The 21,704-nt window shown below is 31.9% G+C and overlaps 1 protein-coding gene across 2 annotated transcripts in view; it reads right to left on the bottom strand.

The window, feature by feature from the left end:
* Nucleotides 1-909: 909 nt before the first annotated feature.
* Nucleotides 910-21,704, bottom strand: part of SLCO1C1 (solute carrier organic anion transporter family member 1C1) — a 43,034-nt gene continuing 22,239 nt past the window's right edge. For both annotated transcript variants that reach the window (XM_006912666.2, XM_006912667.2), the window contains 6 exons: nt 18,358-18,553; nt 13,475-13,640; nt 10,837-11,021; nt 8,559-8,623; nt 2,640-2,757; nt 910-1,135 (listed from right to left, as the gene is read on the bottom strand). In XM_006912666.2, coding sequence (XP_006912728.1) covers nt 913-1,135; nt 2,640-2,757; nt 8,559-8,623; nt 10,837-11,021; nt 13,475-13,640; nt 18,358-18,553 — 953 coding nt within the window. In that variant the 3' untranslated portion in view covers nt 910-912. The remainder of the gene's footprint in view (nt 1,136-2,639; nt 2,758-8,558; nt 8,624-10,836; nt 11,022-13,474; nt 13,641-18,357; nt 18,554-21,704) is intronic.

Raw genomic sequence — 21,704 nt, 5'->3', positions numbered from 1 at the left:
CGCAGAGAAAGAGAGAGCTGTCTAGCAGGCTGTACAAGCAGCAGCCCTCTACCCAGAAACCCTTAGGCACTGCGATGGATGCCAGAGAGAACACTAAAGGAAACCAAGTCCATCACTCAACCTCTGCATTCCTATTATAACACCTAAGTTTATTACCAACTTTCAGAAATTCAACTTTCAAATATGTTATAGGATAACATCACGTGCATAAGTCTGGAGCTGCTTACATACATTAAAACATTGGCAGTATTGTTTTTAATATTTTTTTAATCCATTGAATTCATAAAAGACAATAAAGCGTGTTATTAATTTTATTATTTTACAACCATGGTCACTTAAAATGTCACACATAAAGCACATGTAATGAATGGTAGAAGAGCTAATAATCCAAAATTCAAATCAGTTGCTACTATATATTTCTATATCCATTATTGTATTTTAATAAAAAGGAGAAGTTTAAAAAAAGATCTTTCTCTCCATATTCTGACTCCATCCTAACATCATCAAGGTGATATTTGAAAGAGGTCATGATATGGTTTAATTTTTTAAGAGTATTCTCTTATCCTCAGTAAGTATCTCAGTTTAAAAATTACTTTACTCATAGCCTTTAGACTATGCGGACAATTGTTCTACTAGGAATAACAGCTGATATGTCAATGAACACAAGGCAAAATTAAGCAGAATGAGTAAATAATATAAAAGATTTGTATATAAATTAATAAATTTAAGGTTAACTTTATCATCTATATCTTCTATAACAATTAATTATATTTATCAGGTGTATTATCTAATACCTAAGATCAAAAACAAAGTAGAAATGTTTTGAAAGGATAAAGAATTTACACATTTATAACCTTTTGATTAAAATTTGTTTACAGAAATTAGCAAAGATGTCTTCAAGTCCTCGTTTTTCTAAAGCTGTGTCTCCTTGCCTGGCCAGTTGTTGGGTTGTAGCAAATGATCACTTGTAGTACAATTTTCCTTTTTGATTCTTGTAGACACCATTGTTCTTTCTCTCTTGGTTCTGAAGCTTCTATGTTTTGAAACATAATTTTTCTTTAAAGTGAAAAGTACTGCAATATTTAGGAAAATGGACATTATGCCCAGCATCATAGTTAGTCCCAGATATATGTGTCTAAAAGAAGAGAGAATCCAACTTTAAATAAAATGTGTAAGGAAGGTAATAATGTCACTCAATAAATATCAATACCAATGAAATCCACAATATCAGTAAAATCATCATGAGGATGATTTTCTTTAAGAATGCAGATAAGTGGCTCTAAGTCCTTTCTATGAACATTTGACAGATTTTTGAAGGAAGTATGCTTAATAGGGTAATTTTTTAGCAGTACCGTCATTTTCAGTTACTACTAATTACATAATCAATTCTATCCTCTCTGTTAATTAGTCCCTTCGACCAGGTGACCTAATTCCTATTTGCCCAAAAGTCCCAGCTTATGCTGGTGTTGTCCTAGTATAATTTTTAATAGTGTCCCCTTTAACTCTCAAAAGTGTTAATGATAAATCATATGGTTACTTGCCCAAATTCACTTCTACAGAAAAACTGCAAGAAGCAATGTTAAAGGGGAATCAGAGCTCTCTGTGGAATAGAATGACTCAAGAATAAACTATAGGCTTAAATCAGTTTCTTCCATGAGAAGCCTTTAGTTCTACATTCTTTTGTAAGACAGGAAGGTTTGGAAGGACAGGTTGCATGATTCATTCTCATCACCTTGTACACACACTCACAACCTCTGATTAAGTAATATTGTCTTTAGATTAAAGTGAATTACAGCCCTAGCAAATGTGAATGAAGTGTGAATTCTACTCACAGATCAGGTCCCTTTCAAAGACCAAAATAAATTTCTCACATAACTTCAAAGCCTATTAAATCAAACAAACTTATTTAACATGATTGGCTGAATTCGCATCCAACTTCCAATTTACAGGGCTCAGCACCAAGTCTATTTCTCTAGAAAATGCTCAGATTGTAAATCTAAAAAAATTCTTGCTTTTAAGTTGTTGAAGCATAGCTTTAAGCAATAAGGAGACTAAGTGATGAATTGAACTGAATGATAGCATAGTGAAAAAGCCACATCCTTCAGCCCCGTACACACTCACACTCACAGAGAAAACCTTTTACTTTTATGCATTTCAAGTACTGGAATAATTGAACATCAGTTTGGCAATAAAAGCCGAATAGATTTAGAGCCAAATCCAACTCTTGCCCAGGGGGATTATATCTGACGTAAATGGGACAGTTTGGCTCAGTTTAAAAAAGAATAGAAATAAACCCAAAATGTGACCTAAATTTAAATGCTTCTGAGTTTCAGGGGATTGCTCATTTGTATGCATAACCTTTCGAAATTCTACTCTATTCTGGAATCTCATGTCATATTTTTAAAAAAATGATCATTCATTTAAAATGCAAGTCAAGATTAGGTATAGGGAAAAATGAAAAATATAGCCAAATAATCAAATGATAACAGAAATATTCTATAAAACAGAACACACTCATGGATTAGATTATCCTTTTCCTTACAAGCAGTGAAACTACATGATGAATTATTAGTGTCCATCGCATTGTACAAACCTAGGATGTGGTAGCAGTGAGATGCAGAATAAGTTTTATACGGTACCTAAAAGTGTTTGAATCATATAATCTGCAGGATCCTCTAGTTCCACATCTCTTAAATCCCCATTTAAGGCATGAAGTATCAATCAAAACTCCAAAATATACAGGAGCTGGGATGCCTGCTGTGAAATAAACAAATAATTGCTACTAAAAATATATGTACATCTTTTTGGTTATCCTATAATGAATGATTATCTGGAACCACTTACTTTCACTCCAAAAATTATTGCTTCAGAGATAACAGGGCATCTGTAGGAGCTCAGAATATGCCCCCCCAGAATATGCTTCTAGTGTAAAGACTCTTTTGAGCTGATTATTTTGAGAAACAGAAGAAGCTCTGAAGACAGGGCGTAAATTTATTTTCTGTAAGGGAGATTTGCATTTGTAAGGAAATCTCCATTTGTAAAGGTGTCTCCCTCTGTACCAGGAAGAGAAAGATTCCATATTCAAGAAAGAACTAGTTGATTTTATTTTGTATAAAATCTCATGAACAAGTAGAGCAAATAGATAAATAGATCTAACAATCAATTTGGATTATTTAGTGTCTTAAATAAAATTTCTCTCTATATTGTCTTATATTTATCACTTAAAAACATTTAGATGATAACTAACTTTACATTGCTCTTAATAATATGAAGAAAGACCCCCCAAAAATCTAAATGCTTGCCATTTCCTGGAAAATTTTTAAATTTTCATAATGGCAAATTTTTAAAGAGTTACAAAATTAAAGAAGATAATATAACGAACCCATGCATGGCATCAGTAACTCCAACAATTATTAATATTTTGTCATTCCTGTGTCCTCTATCTCTAGACCAACACCTCTCCCACCCTTGAAACATTTTTTGGGAGAATATTTTAAGAGAAATCTCAGATAAAATGTCGTTTACTCTATATGTATTTCGGTACGCATGTCTAACATTCTTGAGCATACCACTATGCCCTTCAACACATTATATAACTTTTTAGTCTTATCAAAAATTTATAGTCATGCTAAGAGATATAAGTCAGATCAAAGAGAACTACTGTATGATCTCATTTATTTATACGTGGAATCTAAATAATATAAAACAAAACAAAAAAATCCCAAACTCATAGAAAAAGAGATCAGACTTGTGATTACTGGAGGTGATGGGTGGTATGGGGGTGTGGGGAATTGGAGGAAGGTGGTCAGAGGTACAAACTTCCAATTGTAAGTAAATAGTACTAAGGATTTAATATACAACATTATGTCTATAGATTGCACTGATGTATGATATATAGGAAAGTTGTTAAAAAGGTAATTCCTGAGTTCTCATCATTAGGAAAAATTTATTTTTCCTTTTTTCTTGTTTCTTTTCATTGTATCTGTATGAGAAGTTGCAGATTAGCTGAACCTATTATGGTAATCATTTCACAATATGTGCAAATCAAACCATCACGGTGTACGTTTTAAACTTAGACAGTGATGTGTGTCAATTATTTCTTAATAAAATTGAGAAAAAATCCATATTCAAACTCTTCTGAATGTCTTCGAGAGACACTGAGTGACACAGTTTTAGACACTGGTTTGTTCTAATCAAGATTCATACTCGGTAAACATATTACATTTAGTTAATGGCTCTCTCCCCAACATTTTTCCATACTGATGATATTTGAAGTAAGATATTTGTCCTGTAGAAAGTGCCTCAGTCTAAATTTGACTCGTTGCTTCTTTACAACATAGTTTAATTTGTTCTCCTAGTCTCCATATTTCCAATAACCTGGTAGTCAGCTCTTGGATACACTCAGGTTCAATTCAAGAAGACAGGTGGTTCTGTGTGTCCTGCTTGTTACTCTTAGTAATGTTAAAATGGATCTGAGGCTCCATTAATGAAGTTTTCATCAACTTTCACTTTTAGCAGATGTTTATGAAGTTGCAAAACAGAAATTTTTAAAATCATATTATTCCTTGTGTACAAATTATTTAGAATTTTTCCATAAATATTTTCCTTCATGATTATTTGGTTACTTTGAAATATAGTTAATGGAAGAAAGGCAAGACAAATAGTCAACTCCTTCCCTTCATTAATTTTAAGAATAATGAGTTAGTGTTCTAGGCTCTCCCAAATTATTTAAGTACCATTATGAATTCATGTCTTTATATATAGTCAATGTATTTCAATACAGTACAGCTATTATTATTTATTATTATTAAATTTTCAAATTATCTCACCTTAGACCAAGCTCCTCAAATTGGTCTTGTGTTCTTTTGACATATCCCTATTAGCCTCTGATAGCTTTCTTACTTTCAGCACAAAAAGTTGTCCCATAATCATCTTACGCATTTTCTACCCTAGATCTTGAATTGGTCATTTCTCCCAGGTGCTTTGGTTCCATTACTGAGAAATGATAATTGCAGATCATACACTGAGTGTGCTATGGGTGCCCATTTCTCCTGAGTTATACCGATTCTAGATTTTTCAGGAGACAGAGATATAAAATACAATTATTTAAAAATAAAACTATATAAGCTCATATTGATATTTCACATATAATTAAAAATGGGTTTTACTTAAATTACTTTTTGTTATACTTTTATCACTTTTCTGTTATGCTGAAAATATTGATTCCTAATGATAGCAATATCTCATTTGCTTAATCTTAAAATATACAATAGTGTCAACATAAAGATGCCCAAGTTAATATTAATAAAATATAAAATATAGTGAAACTATAGAGATTTGGTAATAACTCTATCTTTTTAAGTCATTGAAACTGTAGAGATTTGGTAATAACTCTATCTTTTTAAGTCATTGAAAGATTTTTCCTGTATGGTTATGCCACTTATACGATATACAGCTAGTTTAAATTTGTTTTAAGAATTTCTTTGTTCTTTTAACTTAATTTTTAAAAATTATATAAAACCTCACATGATTTCACATTAAAAGTTACATTTACAGCTTCATTTCCATCCTATCCTCTATTTTCTCTTTTCTTTCTTCTCTAACAGGTAAACTTTTTAAAAAAAATAATTAGTTTTTAGTTTACACTTCTATTGTTTCTGTTTTTAAATAAGAACAAATACCTTTGATTGTGTGTATAATATTTCTATTTTTCCATACTTACACCAAATGCATCATACTATAAACACTATTCTACATTTTGCTTCCCTTTGCTTTAATAGCATATTCTAGAGATCTTTGGTATTATAGACTGAATTGTGTCCCTCTAAAATTTTATACATTGAAGCTCTAACTGCCAGTGTGACTGCATGTGGAGACAGAGTCATTAAGGAGATGATTAAGGTTAAATAAAGTCATAAGTGTGAGGGCCTAATCAGATAGGACTAGTGTCCTTATAAGAAAGGAAAAAGCAGCAGAGATCTCTGTATTTCATACTCCATGTGTACACATAGGAAAGGCCATGTGGCGGGGCACAGTGAGAAGATGGCCATCAATAAGCCAGACAGCAACCCGGTCATCACATTGATCTTCATCTTCTCAGTCTTCAGAAGTATGAGAAAATTACTTTCTGTCATGTGAGCCTCCCAGTGCATGCTGTTCTGTTTTGGCAGCTAGAGCTGACCAATTAATTTGGTAACACTAGAGAGAGATTTTTCCCTATTCATCCTTACAGTTACTTAGTATTTCATTGTGTGAGTTTACTATAGTTTATTCAATCAATCTCATATTGATGGACATTTAGACTGCTTCCAGTCTTTTGCTATTATAAATAAGGCCACAGTGATTGATATCTATAAGATTAGAATTATTTCATACTTTCACTAATGAATTTTTGGCATCAATCCCTAGAAGTAGGGTGGCTAGGTCAGAAGATAAATCTATATGTAATTTTGTTAGTTTTTGCTAGATAGCCCTCCCCAGAAATAGTATCATTTTCTCAATAGCAATGTAAAAGCATAACTATTTTTCTATATGCTGGAAACAGCATTTGATAATTTGCCAATCTGATAAGTAAGAATCAGCATGTCAGTGTAGATTTAGTTTGTACTCTTATTATAAGAGAATTTGACCATCTTTTTATACATGAAGAGGCGTTTACATTTATTTTTCCATGAAATGTGGCCATCAATAAGCCAGACAGCAACCCGGTCATCACATTGATCTTCATCTTCTCAGTCTTCAGAAGTATGAGAAAATTACTTTCTGTCATGTGAGCCTCCCAGTGCATGCTGTTCTGTTTTGGCAGCTAGAGCTGACCAATTAATTTGGTAACACTAGAGAGAGATTTTTCCCTATTCATCCTTACAGTTACTTAGTATTTCATTGTGTGAGTTTACTATAGTTTATTCAATCAATCTCATATTGATGGACATTTAGACTGCTTCCAGTCTTTTGCTATTATAAATAAGGCCACAGTGATTGATATCTATAAGATTAGAATTATTTCATACTTTCACTAATGAATTTTTGGCATCAATCCCTAGAAGTAGGGTGGCTAGGTCAGAAGATAAATCTATATGTAATTTTGTTAGTTTTTGCTAGATAGCCCTCCCCAGAAATAGTATCATTTTCTCAATAGCAATGTAAAAGCATAACTATTTTTCTATATGCTGGAAACAGCATTTGATAATTTGCCAATCTGATAAGTAAGAATCAGCATGTCAGTGTAGATTTAGTTTGTACTCTTATTATAAGAGAATTTGACCATCTTTTTATACATTTATTTTTCCATGAAATGATTGTCCATACCTTTACATATTTTTCTATTTATTGTTGGTTTTTTCATTCTCAATACTTAGGATCTCTCTCTATAATACGGATATTAGCCACTTGTCTATCATAAAAATTGCAAAAAAATTTTTCCCAGTTTGTATTTACCTTTTTTTGATATTTGCTTTATGATATTTACCTTTAGCCTTACAATATTTTTGCCATTTTCAAGTAGATTTTTATTTTTTATAGAATCAATTTTATGAATCATTTCTTTTTCTCAAAAAATTTTTTCACATTGCAGGTTCACATCTGTATTGCCAGAGGGAGGTAGGTACAGAGACCAGTTCTAGCCAGGGGCATACTTCAGGCTCAATAATCTGACATTTTTCTAGATAACTTCATTTTTATATTATAGAATTATAATTCTATAAAAAAGCTGGCCATGATGGCATAAATTTACATTTTCGTTATTTCCCCAGTTTTATCAGGGTCATGTTATATTTTCATATGTTCCTATTTATATCGAGATCTTTGTAAACCAATTTTATTTTCAGATTTTTTTAAAGCGCAGAGTTTCTTTTTTTTTCCTCTGGTAGTTCTTTTCGGTTAAATTACAAAAGAACACATAATTATTTTATTTTATTCTTCATAATATCAGTTTTTTAAGGAATAGAAACTTTATCTGACTTATTTGCTCTATTTCTTATGGGTTTTAATTAAGACATATTGAAAAATCTGGTAGTCAGAAAAAGCATTCCAATTACATTTTTAAAAATCATCTACCCAAATTCATACTGCTTTGATTGTTTAAATGATCTGATTTTTCTACCAAAATGAGATATCAGACCATTGAGAGTAGCTCAAAAGAATTTCTTTTATTTTAATAATTGAAAAAATTATATTTAGGTTTTGGTCTTTTTAAACTATTCTTTATTTTCTCTTTCCTTTCAGAGGGCTCTCCCATAATAGCAATGGATTTTTTGACAATAGACCAATGCTAGAAGAGACAAGATTGTTAAACAAAAAATATTATTACTCTCACAAAATTACTGTATTATAACATGAGTACAGTATTAGCTCTCAATAAATATTTCTGGAATAAAAGAAGGGAGAAGTCAGGAAAAAAGGGAGGGGAAGAGGAAATGAAGGAAAGATGAAAATAAAAATAATAGGGACCTAACCACCTACATCATTTAGTTATACATAATAACTCTGTAAAATATTTAGGGAAGTATTCAAAATACATTTGTGATGGCTACCATACTTAAAACATAGATTATACTCACCAAGAACTCTTATTGCTAAAGTGTAGATACCCAGGGCAAAAGACTTAAGTTGTGGCTTAATGCATCTGAAAACAACAAAAGCACTATTATACACATACTCATATATATTATTTATATATATATATATATTTTTTCCATTAAAGCAAATAGTAATATTAGTGATAATCCACTTAATACATGTGGACGTTAGAATTCAGGTAGCTTTTATGGAGAACCCACTCATGTCCTAACTGTGGAAAGGCAAATTATGTAAAATTAAATGTGATGAATGCATCAAGGAGTTTACACTTAATATTTCTAGAAGATAAATCACCCCTATATAACATCATATTCAAAAAGTGTTGGGTAAAGTAAAATTATAAGTTTAACTAGCAAAATAACAAAGACTCACAGGAAAAAAAATTTTTTTTCTAAGAAATTGCAATAATTTGAGGCAACAATAAAAGATTAATAACCTATAACTAGTTTTTGTGGTTTTCGTCTGAAGGCATAGGACCCCATTGACCTGAGTTGATAAAATCACAATCACTGTGGCATACTAAGTGCTTTTGCTAAACAGCGGAGACCTGAATTTTCCAGCCAAGTGCAAGAATACCTAACAAGAGCATCCTTAATATGACTGTATAGCTTTAATTCATTGGCCTATAGATTTTAATAGTAATGATAATAATGATATATGATAACTGTTGAGTATTAATCATGGTACTAAATTCTTCTTAGGTATAATATCATTTATCTCCACTTTAAAAGAGGCAAAAATCACAATTTTTTTCTTCAATCCTATGACATCAAAATACAGCAAGCATGGTTCATTGGAGGGACTGGTGGTGAGGAAAATTCTTCCTCTAGTAGACTGTTTATTCGTTTGGCCCAGGTAACCACTTGACACAGTATAAGGGGATGTTGAAGAAATAGCCACCCATGAAGAACAGCCCTGGTCTGAGAACTCTGGGGCAGTGTTTTTCCATCTTTTCAATCCTATACTCCCATTTGAAAATACAAATATCTCATGTTCTCCTTAAACCCCTTTAAAAAAAAAAAAAGGATTTGTGGATGTTAGGTACTATTTTTTTATCTTTCCTAATCAATTTCCATAATATAAACTGTAGGATATTAAGGATGTATATAATACTTTTGATTAATTTCAATTTAGAAAAACTTAATATTCATTCTTCAATATATTAATTTAAAAGTCACCTAATCCAGCTCATAAAAGATTAATTTCCAATAAAATTTGATTTTTATGTTTAATAATTTTATTAAAATGTATAATATTTTAGGTTATTCTTATTAATTGTATAATAGTAATATTTGCAAGACTAATTCAATTGGAAAAACATTTTATCACTGAGAATACTGGTTATAAAACTAACATTTTAAAATTTGAATTTATATACTGTTTTATAGAGATCTATGATAGGAGAGTCAATAAAAATGTTCAGGCACAAGTTATATTGTAATAGAAGAAAAACCTATAGGGAAGTTCAATAAAGATATAAGTTCAGGGGAAGAAAGAAATATGTAACATTTTTGACTATTAAAGTTCTTTTTATATAATTTTACATTTAAAAGAGTGTCCAACATTTAAAATCATTATATTTTTTAATGTAAATATTTACAATATACTGGAAATCAATGCTTAGTTACTATTTACACTTACAATAACAAATCTTTAGATGTCTACTTAATTTGCAAAGGGGTACACAGTATTAAAAATTCTTTGAGGATTTTATAGGCAAAAATGTTTGAAGTCATTAACATCATATTTATGGATTAGGATCCTCAATTGATTTGAAAGCCATTAATATCCATATACACACATACGCAGATAATTCCAGTCCAAGCAAGAATAATTTGGAAAAAGTAATAACTTACATATCAAAGTAATAAATACAAACCATTGTGGCATTAGATGAAATTTAAACAGTCTTATAAGTTGTGTCATCCAAGTTCAGTGAAATCATGTTTAATTCTAAAACACATTTAGTCTATACTGGTTAATATTATTACCAGCATTAGAAATAGCACCTTGTATTTTTTTGAGTGGCTATAGTGATGTAGGCACTGACATTTCTTTCTAGACCAATGGTCTGCAAATATTTTTAACTAGAAAAACTTCAACCACATTTTAATATTAAAACCTAAAGTGGGAAAAGTATAAAAGTGGAACAAAGATGTAGGACAAGTTTTCTGAGAGAGACGTAAGAAACTGTGATGATTCTGTAGAATAGAATTTGAAATCTTATCTTAAAATTGAGATGAGAGTATCAGTGTTTACCTCAGAAGCAATATATATCCAGGTATGCCACCTAGGGATAAAGTATAGGACGTGATGACTGATATTACAAGGAAATACAGAAACATTTTGGAACATCCATTGTCTTTTTGACATCTGCCCACCATGCCTGAGGAATTTCCTGATATAGAGGTGGCAGTTCCCACACAGGTGCAGTTATAAAATATCTGTAAGGAAAAAATCAATTATTGAGGTAAACTTTACATAAAATTAAAGATAAATATTTATTTTAAAAGACTTTGCAGTATTCATTATATAAATAATAAGGAAAATATTATTTTATTTTTCTGTTAGAATATAGCAAACAAAGCAAAATATAGAGATAACTTTATTATCCAAATAGCAGATGGCTGGTCTACAAACAGATCCTACAGAACAGTCTCCCAGCAAATAATACCAAATCCACTCGTGCCTTATTTCCTCTGCTGCTTCCAAGCCTAAACTACCATTATTTCTTGCCTTGATTATGCTATGTCTTCATGCTCAACTTATTTCTACTCTTATCCAGTTATCGTATTTCTCATACACAGTAATCAAAGTGAGCCTTGAGAAATGCAGTCACATTGCATCACTATTCTCAACCTTCCAATGGTTTCTTGTATAAAGTCCAAAATCCTTAAAGTGTCTTACACACTATTCATGGGGTAGCTTTTGGATCCTGCTCAGAACTGACTGCTCAGTGATTTCTTCCCGTTCCCTCTGCTTCAGCCACACACATGGGTTCCCATTGTGCCCTTGCTGTTTTCTCTGCTGGGCTGTTCTAGACAGCTACACGGCTTCCACACACACTTCAGGTCTTTGCTCAGATATTTCATTAAAGAGAGTTTCCATGGCTACTCATTCAAAATAATATCTCCATCTCTCAACTCCTTCATCCTCACTTCTCTTTTCCTCATAGTGCTTGTGGCTACCTATCGGATTATATAATTATTTATGTTTAAACAATATATCCCCACTAGAATGTAACCTCTGTTGGAAACTTTCTGCTTTGTTATCGTTGTTTAGTCTCTCATTTTAGGCCCTCGATAACAATTTTTTAAATACATGGGCACAATTTAAGGATATGACAGAATTTATAGTGGTTATTAGAAAAAATATACTGATAAATGAAACTCAATTAAATCTTAGACAGAGAGACAACTTTTTATAATCTCTCATAGTTTAGTTCTATAAATTTCATGTATGAATGTGTATATATAATGAGTTATCATTTTCATCGCAAAAGAGTTGTGAAGTTTTAGATAAATAATGAACTAAAACTGGCATTTCCTTTTCAAGGAAGAGTAGTAATATAGGTTTTTGTGTGTGTGTGCTTTTTTTATTTTTCCCTAATGTCAGGTAAAGAGCTTTTGAATCTTGACTCTGCCTCTCACTGCATATGTGAGTTTAGGCAAGTCCCTTGTATTTCGGTGCCTCAGTTCTCACATGAGAAAAATAAGTAAAATAATATTCATTTACTCTAAATGCAATTTTGTTTTTAAAGCACCTCTTTTAGCCCCTGGCATGCAATGTATTCAATAAATGAATAAATGAGGCTCTAGTTAAGAAAAATCTTCAAGCAGTTTAGGCAAAAGGGTAGTGGCGAAAAGCTAAAAAGAAAAAAAAAAGAAGAAAAGAAAAAGAAACAAAAAGAAGAGAGAAAGGAAAGAAAGATGAAAAAGGAGAGAGGGTGAAAACTCAGACTTCAGATGGGTGAGGAGTCTTATTTACTGTTGCTAGACACCAATCTTTTCTGTTCTGAATAAAATGTCAAAATAACAATAAACGAAGAAAATCAAGTGTTACTCTGTGTCTGCAGAAATATTTGTCTAATCATTCTTATATTGTTGAGAAGCATGTGTAAATATATGTGTGGTTTCATTTTCTGCCCTCTACCACTGTCAAATACAGACAGATCTCATTAGCTGTAAGTACAAAGCAGTCTGACCACTGCTATATACACAGAGAATATGAGGAAGAATCTATATTTAGGACAAGAATGTAAATGTGTGATTAGAGGGATAAGTTTGTTAATAATTGTTGTACATCATATCTTTTACAATTGATTTTCTACTTATATTTCCAACTTCACCTCACACTTCCATCCTACAGAAGTCCTTCATTCCAGCTACCTACTCTTTATTATACAAATTGGCTCGATTTCTCAGGAAGAACTGTCCTAGAACCATCAACTTCCTTACCATCAGATAGATTCCTGACTCTGGGTCTAGATCTTTTGGTCTAGACTTCCTAACACTGGTCTTTATTTTTTCTGTCTCTAATACCATCAAGGACTACTGGTCTTGGAGTCAGGAAACATGAATTTCGATGCAGATCTTATATGATCTTATGACTGAGACTCTCTCATTCCTTAAAAGCAAAATGAGAGAACTAGACTACATAACTACAAAGCTCCTCCAGCCTGTTCCATGATTCTAATTCTCAGCCTAGTTCTTTCGAAAACTCTAGTTCCACTAGTGATGGTTATATTTCCTGTCTCCACACAAAAGAACAAGGACAGAGTAAGAGCCGGGGCTCCTACCAGTGTCGTCTGCTTCTGGGTTGGTCCCTGAACCCACACTGAGTTGTGGAGTTACATATTACAGCAGGCCCAGGGGCACACACTTTAGAGATTTCTTACAATAGTCTTTCCACTCCTGGTGGAGTTTTGACAACCAGCAAGACAAGCCGATGCATACGTGATTCCATTTGCACCACACATGGGTTCCCATTTTGTCTCTGAACATTTGCATCTTGAGTTGCAATCTGAAAAGAGAGCTCGTTCATGATAAGAGACAGGTTTGGTTCTGAAAAGAAATGTAACAGTATAAAATATTACCTCTTAGCAGGCAGCACCCTAATATTTTCAAAAATCAATGTTCTTGAGTGATATAAATGACACTGCCAACAAAGTTTTTCCTTATGGAAACACAATTGTCATTAGAAATGTCAGTTTCTGATCATTAAATGTGAATTTACTAATAAACAACTCTCTCTTGAAAATTATCTTTAGAGGTTCACGACTTCACATAATATCCTATTCCTGGCTTAAGGGCTTTTACTAATGTCTATTTCTAGAATCTCAATACATTACTATGTAAAGATGTATAAAAATGGATAACAAGGCAGAAAAATAAACTTTCAGAGCTACTTTCAGAGCTATTTATGGCATTACTTTTAAAGCATTGCAGATATTGTGTGTGTATGTTTACATTTCCTTCAAAATTGTCTGAGCATCAGTGGAATGGGCATTGTTGATGGTATGATGACGGAAAAACATTGCCAAGCAGTCAACATTATTTCAATAAAGTTTTAATGCCTGTAGGAGCTATATATCGTATTTGTGTATGTCTTACTAATAAATACATTGCCAGTTCATTTAACTTTTCTCTTTCCCACATATTCCCCCACTGTATGGAGCCCTTCCATATCTTATATTGTCCTCTTTGACTCTATTGCACATGCTTTTTAAAATGATTTATTCATTCATTTGTTCAAACACAAAAATGTATTGGAAACCTAAGTGCTTGCTTTGGGAGGAGAGAAGATGGTTACAAACATGGAGGAAAAAATATCTGCCCTCAAGAAGCCGGCTTTTTAAAAAACAATTAATTTTACCTAATTTTGGTTGTCTTCTTTTTTTCTCTCCCTCTTTTGTTTCATCTCATTCTCTCTTATCTTCCACCTTCATCTCTCCCAGAATTTCTTTTTTCTCACTTCTGTTTCTTCCTGTCATCTGAATTGCCTAATCCTTCTATTCTTATTCTCCTTGCACTATCCATATGCCGTTTTTATTTAAAGGGTCACTTAGTGATATACAATGGTCTAAATATTCTATCTGCTCTTTATTTGCTATCCATTGTCCATTCATAATTCATTTATTCCTCTTCCATTTTGAACTTAATTTTTATTCCCTATTCCCATTTTTTACAAAGGTATTTGAGAGACCTACAATAATGACAACAACAACAACAACAAAATACTTTGTTATGTACACTCAGTGAGGGCAGAAACTATTTGTTTTATTCACTTTTGTATTCCCACCACCAAGAATAATTCCAGGAATGTAATAGCTTAAGAAATAAGATTGCTTGTAAATCAAGGAATTGAAGAAAAATGGTATTCTATTTTGGTGAAAGAATCACTCATTTTGGCCCCTCCCTCTGAGAGGTATTTCCTATAAAAATTGCAATCAGAATTTCTTAATTGATGTAATATTTCATCTAGTAGAACTGCTATGGATTTGGGTACCTTAAAAGTCAAAACAAAAGACCACTGAGGTGTCTTCAAATAGAATAAAAAGATATTTAACCAGATCACCTGGGAAGTCACATGGGAATATTCTCTTCCACAAGGCATTAATTGTTAACTGAGACTGTCTGGTAGTATCTGAAAGTGTATAAATATGCCTTTTAAAGCCTAGAACCAGGCCACTATGGATACTGTAGGCTGAGATAATAAAAGATTAGAGCTAAAAGAAATTTTGGAGGTGTTCCTGGGCAATTACTCATTTAGAAGATCAGGATAGTCAGGTCCAAAGTGGACAGATAATTTGCTCAAATTCACAATGTTTATCACAATGACAAAAAACAACCCTTCCAGGTCTCTGGATTCTAAATTTGTGACTCTCACATCAGACTTATTCTCATTATTGCAGAAGAAAGGTTTCCTCTACTACCATATCTAAGGCTTCTCTACAATGTTCCTATTGAACACCCAGAATTAAAACAGCCTTGTGGAACAAAGCAACTCAGGATAATTCCTCAGGAACATGTTGTATTTTACAAAGCCAACTATTTTATATTACTGAGGTAAATTAAATTGATCACCTCTGGCAATCTCAAAGCAGAAGTTAGTTGTATACACATTTTATGAAGGATGTGTTGACAGTGGAGTTGTTACTTAAATTTTTAATTATGAATTTTATCAAATATGCCAGAATGTTTATACACAAATGCAGTCAGACTGAGAGAGAAGAGGTTTTCCCAGTGGTGCTGTCATTTCTTTTAGCTGCTTCCAGTAGCAAAGCTATTTTTAAGGGTAAAGAAGAGTTTTAGAATGATTTAAACAATGATAGCATTATTGCAATGCAGTCATAGTCTTTCAAAGTGAGTGCTTTCAAGGGCTAATATTTACTCAATGAGTATACTATCTTTTATTCCTTTAAAAATATTTAATTTTTTATTATGTGAGTATATTTTCAATGTGAACCTCAAAAGTTTGCTGTTGCTGCCTGTTTATGTGTTTGCTTTTGGCTTAGCAATAGCATGATGTTATAGAAAGAATGTTATACTTTAGGAAGCTAACTGACCTTTCTAAACAGTTTCCTTTAAAAAAGGGTAACAAAACTTACCTCATAAAGGTGCTCTAAAGATACAAGTGAGATAATGAAATTTAAGGTGTTTCGTAAGTTGCAAAATTACAAAGTACTTTACTACTATCCATCTACCATGAGGATAATAGGGACAGTTAAAGATAATACAATGCTTCTACTCTCTCCAGAAATGTCTTTCTATTTCTGTTTATAACTAATGCTTTTTTTTTTTTTTAATCTACATTGCTGTTACCAAGGCAATGCTACACTAAGCTAACAGTGCTGTGATAACATCCAGAAGCAATGGTATATAAACTCTGTGTTCATTGATTTTCCTGGATGTTTTAGATAACAAAAGTATAAATGATATTCACTTAACAGCAGGAGAAACCCAGTTAATGAAGGTGGTGAAGGCTGGAATATGGAGACAAGACAGATAGATAAGCTTGGAAGAAAACGTAGGAAGGAAGCTGGAGAGCAAGCCATAAGAAGAGCAGCTGAACTGGCAGGAAACAGAATGTAGTGTCAGGAGCGTTGGCCTTTGAGCCACAGGCAGTTTCAATCAGTCAGACAGATGCAGTCAAGGAAGTCACCCTGGCATAAAATAATGGCTCAATACTTTTTTTTTTTTTAAACCAGTAATGTAGTTAGGTGGATGTATAAAGAGAGCTGCCTCTGGGAACTCATGTTCAGAGATGCAGTGATGGCAAGAACTCTTGAATTGAAGGAGCAAAGTAATTTCTTCAAGATCTATGTAGCCTTGTATTAAGAGTCATAGATTCCACTTCTTGGTATTTATCTGAAGAAAACGAAAACACTTATTTGAAAAGATATATGTACCCTTATGTGTATGGTACTATTATTTATAATAGCCAAGATATGACAGCAATCTAGGTGTCCAATGGTTGATGAATGGAGAATGATGGTGTATATATATGTATACACACACACACATTCATACATACATACACACACATACATACTAGGGAATATTACTAAGTAATAAAAAAAAGAAAGAAACTTGCCATTTACGACAACATAGATAGACCTAGAGGGTATTATGCCAAGCGAAATAAGTCAGACAGAGAAAGACAAATACCATATGTTTTTACTTACATGTGGAATCTAAAAAAAATAATGAACAAACAAAACAAACCAGAAAGAGACTCATAAATACAGATAAAAAATTAATGATTGTCAGAGGGTGGGGGCGAGGGATAGGTGAAAAAGATGTAGAGTGATAAAAGGTACAAAATTCCAGTTATAAAATAAATAAGTGATGGGGATGTAATGTATAGCACAGGGAATATAGTTAATAACATTGTAATAACTTTGCAGGGTGACAGGTGGTTACTAGACTTATAGTGATCATGTCTTAAGGTATATAAGTGTCAAATCACTATATAGTACAGTTGAAACTAATATAATATTGTATGCCAACTACTCTTTAATTAAAAAAAAAATAGAGCATTAGTCTCTGAAAACTAAGAATCTTATCCCACCCCATACGGGATGGCATAGGTCTGAGAACATCAATACATATTCTCTTGACCAAGTGCAAAAAACTAAAGAGAGCTGTCATGTGGGTCATGGGGTGGAAGAATAGTATTCTCTCCTGAAACTTCACACGATTTGTGTACAACAGAGACTATGAAGGGTAACATCAGAGACTATGAAGGGTAGCATAGAGACCATTTGGTTATTCAGGTGTTCAAAGAAAAAAAATACAATTGTTTCCATGAATGGCTCATCTATTTTGTGCCAGGCAAGTGTTAATCACTTTCATGTATATTATCTTGCTTAAATGTTACAAAACTTAAAAAGATAGTTATTATTTCTATTTTTAAATGGGAAAGTTGAGCCTGGATTAGATTAAATAACCCATACAATGCCTGTTCACTAAGAATGAACAGAAGCAAGATTCAAGGTCTATATTTTCTACCATCAGATTGCTTCCCTAAAGTAAGATGTGGGTTTAGCATATTTATATTTCTTTAAGACATTCAAATTCAAAAGAGATGTATGAGAGATTTTGGTGACAATAACAGATTCCTTATCATAAATATTGTCAGCTATTTCACAACAGAACAATAACTCCCTTTCCACAGTTATGATGCTTAAGAATCAAATTATTTCATTTTGAAGCTCTATCAAAAATTAATTTGACTAAGCAAGCCAGTCTCTTCAGATTATTTAATGAGTGAACATACCCTTGGTAGGAGATAGTTAACCCTGCCACATCAGAATTTTCACATCCCAATGCAAACAGGGAAAGGAATAGGAGGTACCCAAGGACAGATGATCCCAAGTAGATTTTTGCAGCTCCACATACACCAATTCTGAATTTTTTCATAGCTATCCCCCCAGAGAATATTCCAAGAGCCACTGCAGGTATGTTGATGAGCCCTGAGAAACAAGAAAAATGTATCATTTTTTAAATCTCTGAAAGAAATTTGAGTGCACTCATTCGAACATTCTAAGGGATTATACAAAGCTATGCAATAGTTCCTGACATATTATTAGACTACTTGGTCATTTTAAGTTACAGAAATATTCATTTGCTATCATCTATTGATGTATATCAAAAGATTTTGATAGATGTCTAGGTTATAGCCTAAGTACAGCACAACTGACAGTCCCAGAGTTCTGCCTACACAATGTCTAGCACAGGGTTTAGTAGGACAAACATACTGTCAGTTTGATTATCCCTTTCAAATTCCCTAGGATTTATAAGTTAACCATGCTGGCCCAAGTTGATGGTAAATTTCCTGAATATCAGATGAGATGTGCTCCTTGCCTCCTAAAGCTTCTTTTCTTTCATCTTAAATATTTTTAAGTAATTTAATGAGACAGAAATTTCACTCTGATTTCTTTATTACACACTTTTTCCACTCACACCAGAAAATGTTGATCTTAAAATGTTTACTGACTAAATATTCCAAATGGAAATATTATTTGTAATTTATACTGCAATTTGATTCAATTTATTGTATGTATTTTCTTTTGATTTTAATATATTTACCCAAACATCAAGAAAGCTAAGAGAAATTTTAGCTAATTTCCTATTATAATTCCAGCACACCTATTTAGGTTAAAGACCTTATTCTTTGTTACCATACTAAACAAGACTTATGACGGATGTATTAAATGTTTTGAGATGGTCAGCACAATTACAATATAAATTGGAAACTTTTGATTCCCATGCAGATGCATGATAGCCTTAGCCATTAAGATGAAGTAGTAATGAATATAATTACAGTACTTTGGGATTTTTTAGAGCTTCTTTTCTAGTGAAGCAAAATTTCATATTTTATAATGAACCTTACAATATTACTTTAATGTTATAAGAAATAAGTAGTAAGATCTAAATGCAAGGAAAATTTATGAGACTTTTCACACTCCTATAGCCCATTGTGGATAAAGAAGTAAAATTAGCCATCGTTCTGGGACAAAATAAAAGTATTTTTTTTCTCACAAATTAAGATTATTTTTATCATCTCACAGCTTTTATTATACCTTTACCTAATTTTAGAATACATCATAACACAATTACTAAATTTGCTATGCCTTAGCCACAAAAATTAATATTTTTTTATTATAAGCAGCTTTTCCCCAAATAATTGTTAATTTTTCTTGATTTGTCTGTGTGATACCTCCAGGAACTGAGAATGATAATCAGTGTTATCACTGATAGTAAATGTTGCTGTATTGTATCTACTAGAAACTGTCTTATCAATTAAAAAATTCAAAGAAGTTAATTAAAAATGAGTAAATAATTACTATTTGTGTATTAAGAAGAAAAGATAAGATTATTTGCATGTAACTTAATAGCGATAGGAAAAGCTTAACTGGAAAATTCAACTGCCTATCCAAACTTCTTCCAGTAGAAATTGCAATGAAAATTAAAAAAAACACACACTTAAAAAAGGAAAAACATTTTACCATATATTCTCTAGTCCTTGAATTTGAAACATTTTTGTTTTTTTTATTTTTCTTCAATTTTCTTTGCAAAATTAAAGTAGTTAACATGAGAAAATGCCAAGTGTATAGAGAAAGGTCCTGGATTAAAAAAATCAATCATCTATAATTTAAAAGAGCATTATCTTAAAAGAGCATATGGTTAAATTCTTCTCATCAGTTTTCCAAAAAATAATTATGTCCAGTGTGGAAATAAACTTAGAAACCTAGGAGAAATAATTTATTCCTGGGTATATCATAATGTATGTATACCACATATGCATGACATTGAGCAGGCTACCGAGTCTCCCAGAATTTCAAATTCTTTCATCTGTGCTAATTCTCCTTAAAAATAATTTTATAGGCAAAAGTATTTCATTTATTACCTACTCAATAAAGGAATGTGATTACATACAGTCTCATTTTCTATTACAAATACACTCCCCCAAGCTATGCTTAATTTTCCTTTATAAAATAAACTTTTAAATTTAAAATAAAAAAATTAGTCATCACTCTAGTGAGAGCAAACTCAATGACTCCCAAATCTCTAAGTGTTATGTACATGATAAACAATGAAAAATAAACATATACTTAAAGATGTATCCCTTTAGTATAATTTATGCAGAAAAATTGTCTTTTCATTTTGATAAATGAACCTTGACCTCCTTCTTTACATTATATCAAAAACATTTGAAATGGATTAAAACCTAAATGTAAAAGTTAAAACAAGCTACTAGTGGAAATATTAAGAAAACGTTTTCATGTCCTTGGGGTTTGAAAAATATTTCTTAAAACAAGTTTAAAATGACACTAATAAAAAAGAGTGAAAATTGAACTTAAAATTAAGAAACTCACTATTAGAAGAGTGAAAAGGCAAATTGAAGTGTGTGATAAAATATTTATAATATATATATTTAATAAAGAATTCATATCAAGAAAAAAGTATAGTACCATAAATCAATAAGAAAAAGATTGACAACTCAATGAAAATGAGCAAACATTTTGAACATAATTAACAAAAGAGAATGTTAAAATAACCAATAAGCCTGATAAAAGTCCTCAACATCATTAATCAGTTAAATGCAAATTAAAGCACAATAAGATACCGCCACATCCCATAACAATAATTACAATGAAAAAGACTGACAGTACTAAGTATCATAAGGGTGTGGAGCAACTGGAACGTTCTTATACTTCTAATGGGAGTATAAATTTGAACAACTCTTATGTAAAATGTTTTGGCAATTTAACTGGAGATAAATGACCCAGCAATTCTGCTCTAAGATATAGCAAAGAAAAACGAGCATATATGCCCACCAAAATACATGTAGAGTTACTTATAATAGCCAAAAGCAAAAAAAAAAAAAAAATCAAATGTCTATCATCTATAAAATCAGTAAATAAACCGCATTATAGTCATGTGTTAAAATATTACACAGCAATGAAAAATAAAACAAACCACTGCTATACACAATATGAATGAATCTCATAAGGTTTCATTTCAAGTAAAATATGCTAGATACAAAAGAGTACCTAACATATTATTCCATTTACATAAAGTTCAAAAACAGGCAAAACTGATCTATAACAATAGAGTTCA

Source organism: Pteropus alecto, unplaced genomic scaffold (genome assembly GCF_000325575.1).
Source record: "Pteropus alecto unplaced genomic scaffold, ASM32557v1 scaffold103, whole genome shotgun sequence".
Lineage (NCBI taxonomy): Eukaryota > Metazoa > Chordata > Mammalia > Chiroptera > Pteropodidae > Pteropus > Pteropus alecto.
This window is presented reverse-complemented; position numbering and strand designations above follow the sequence as displayed.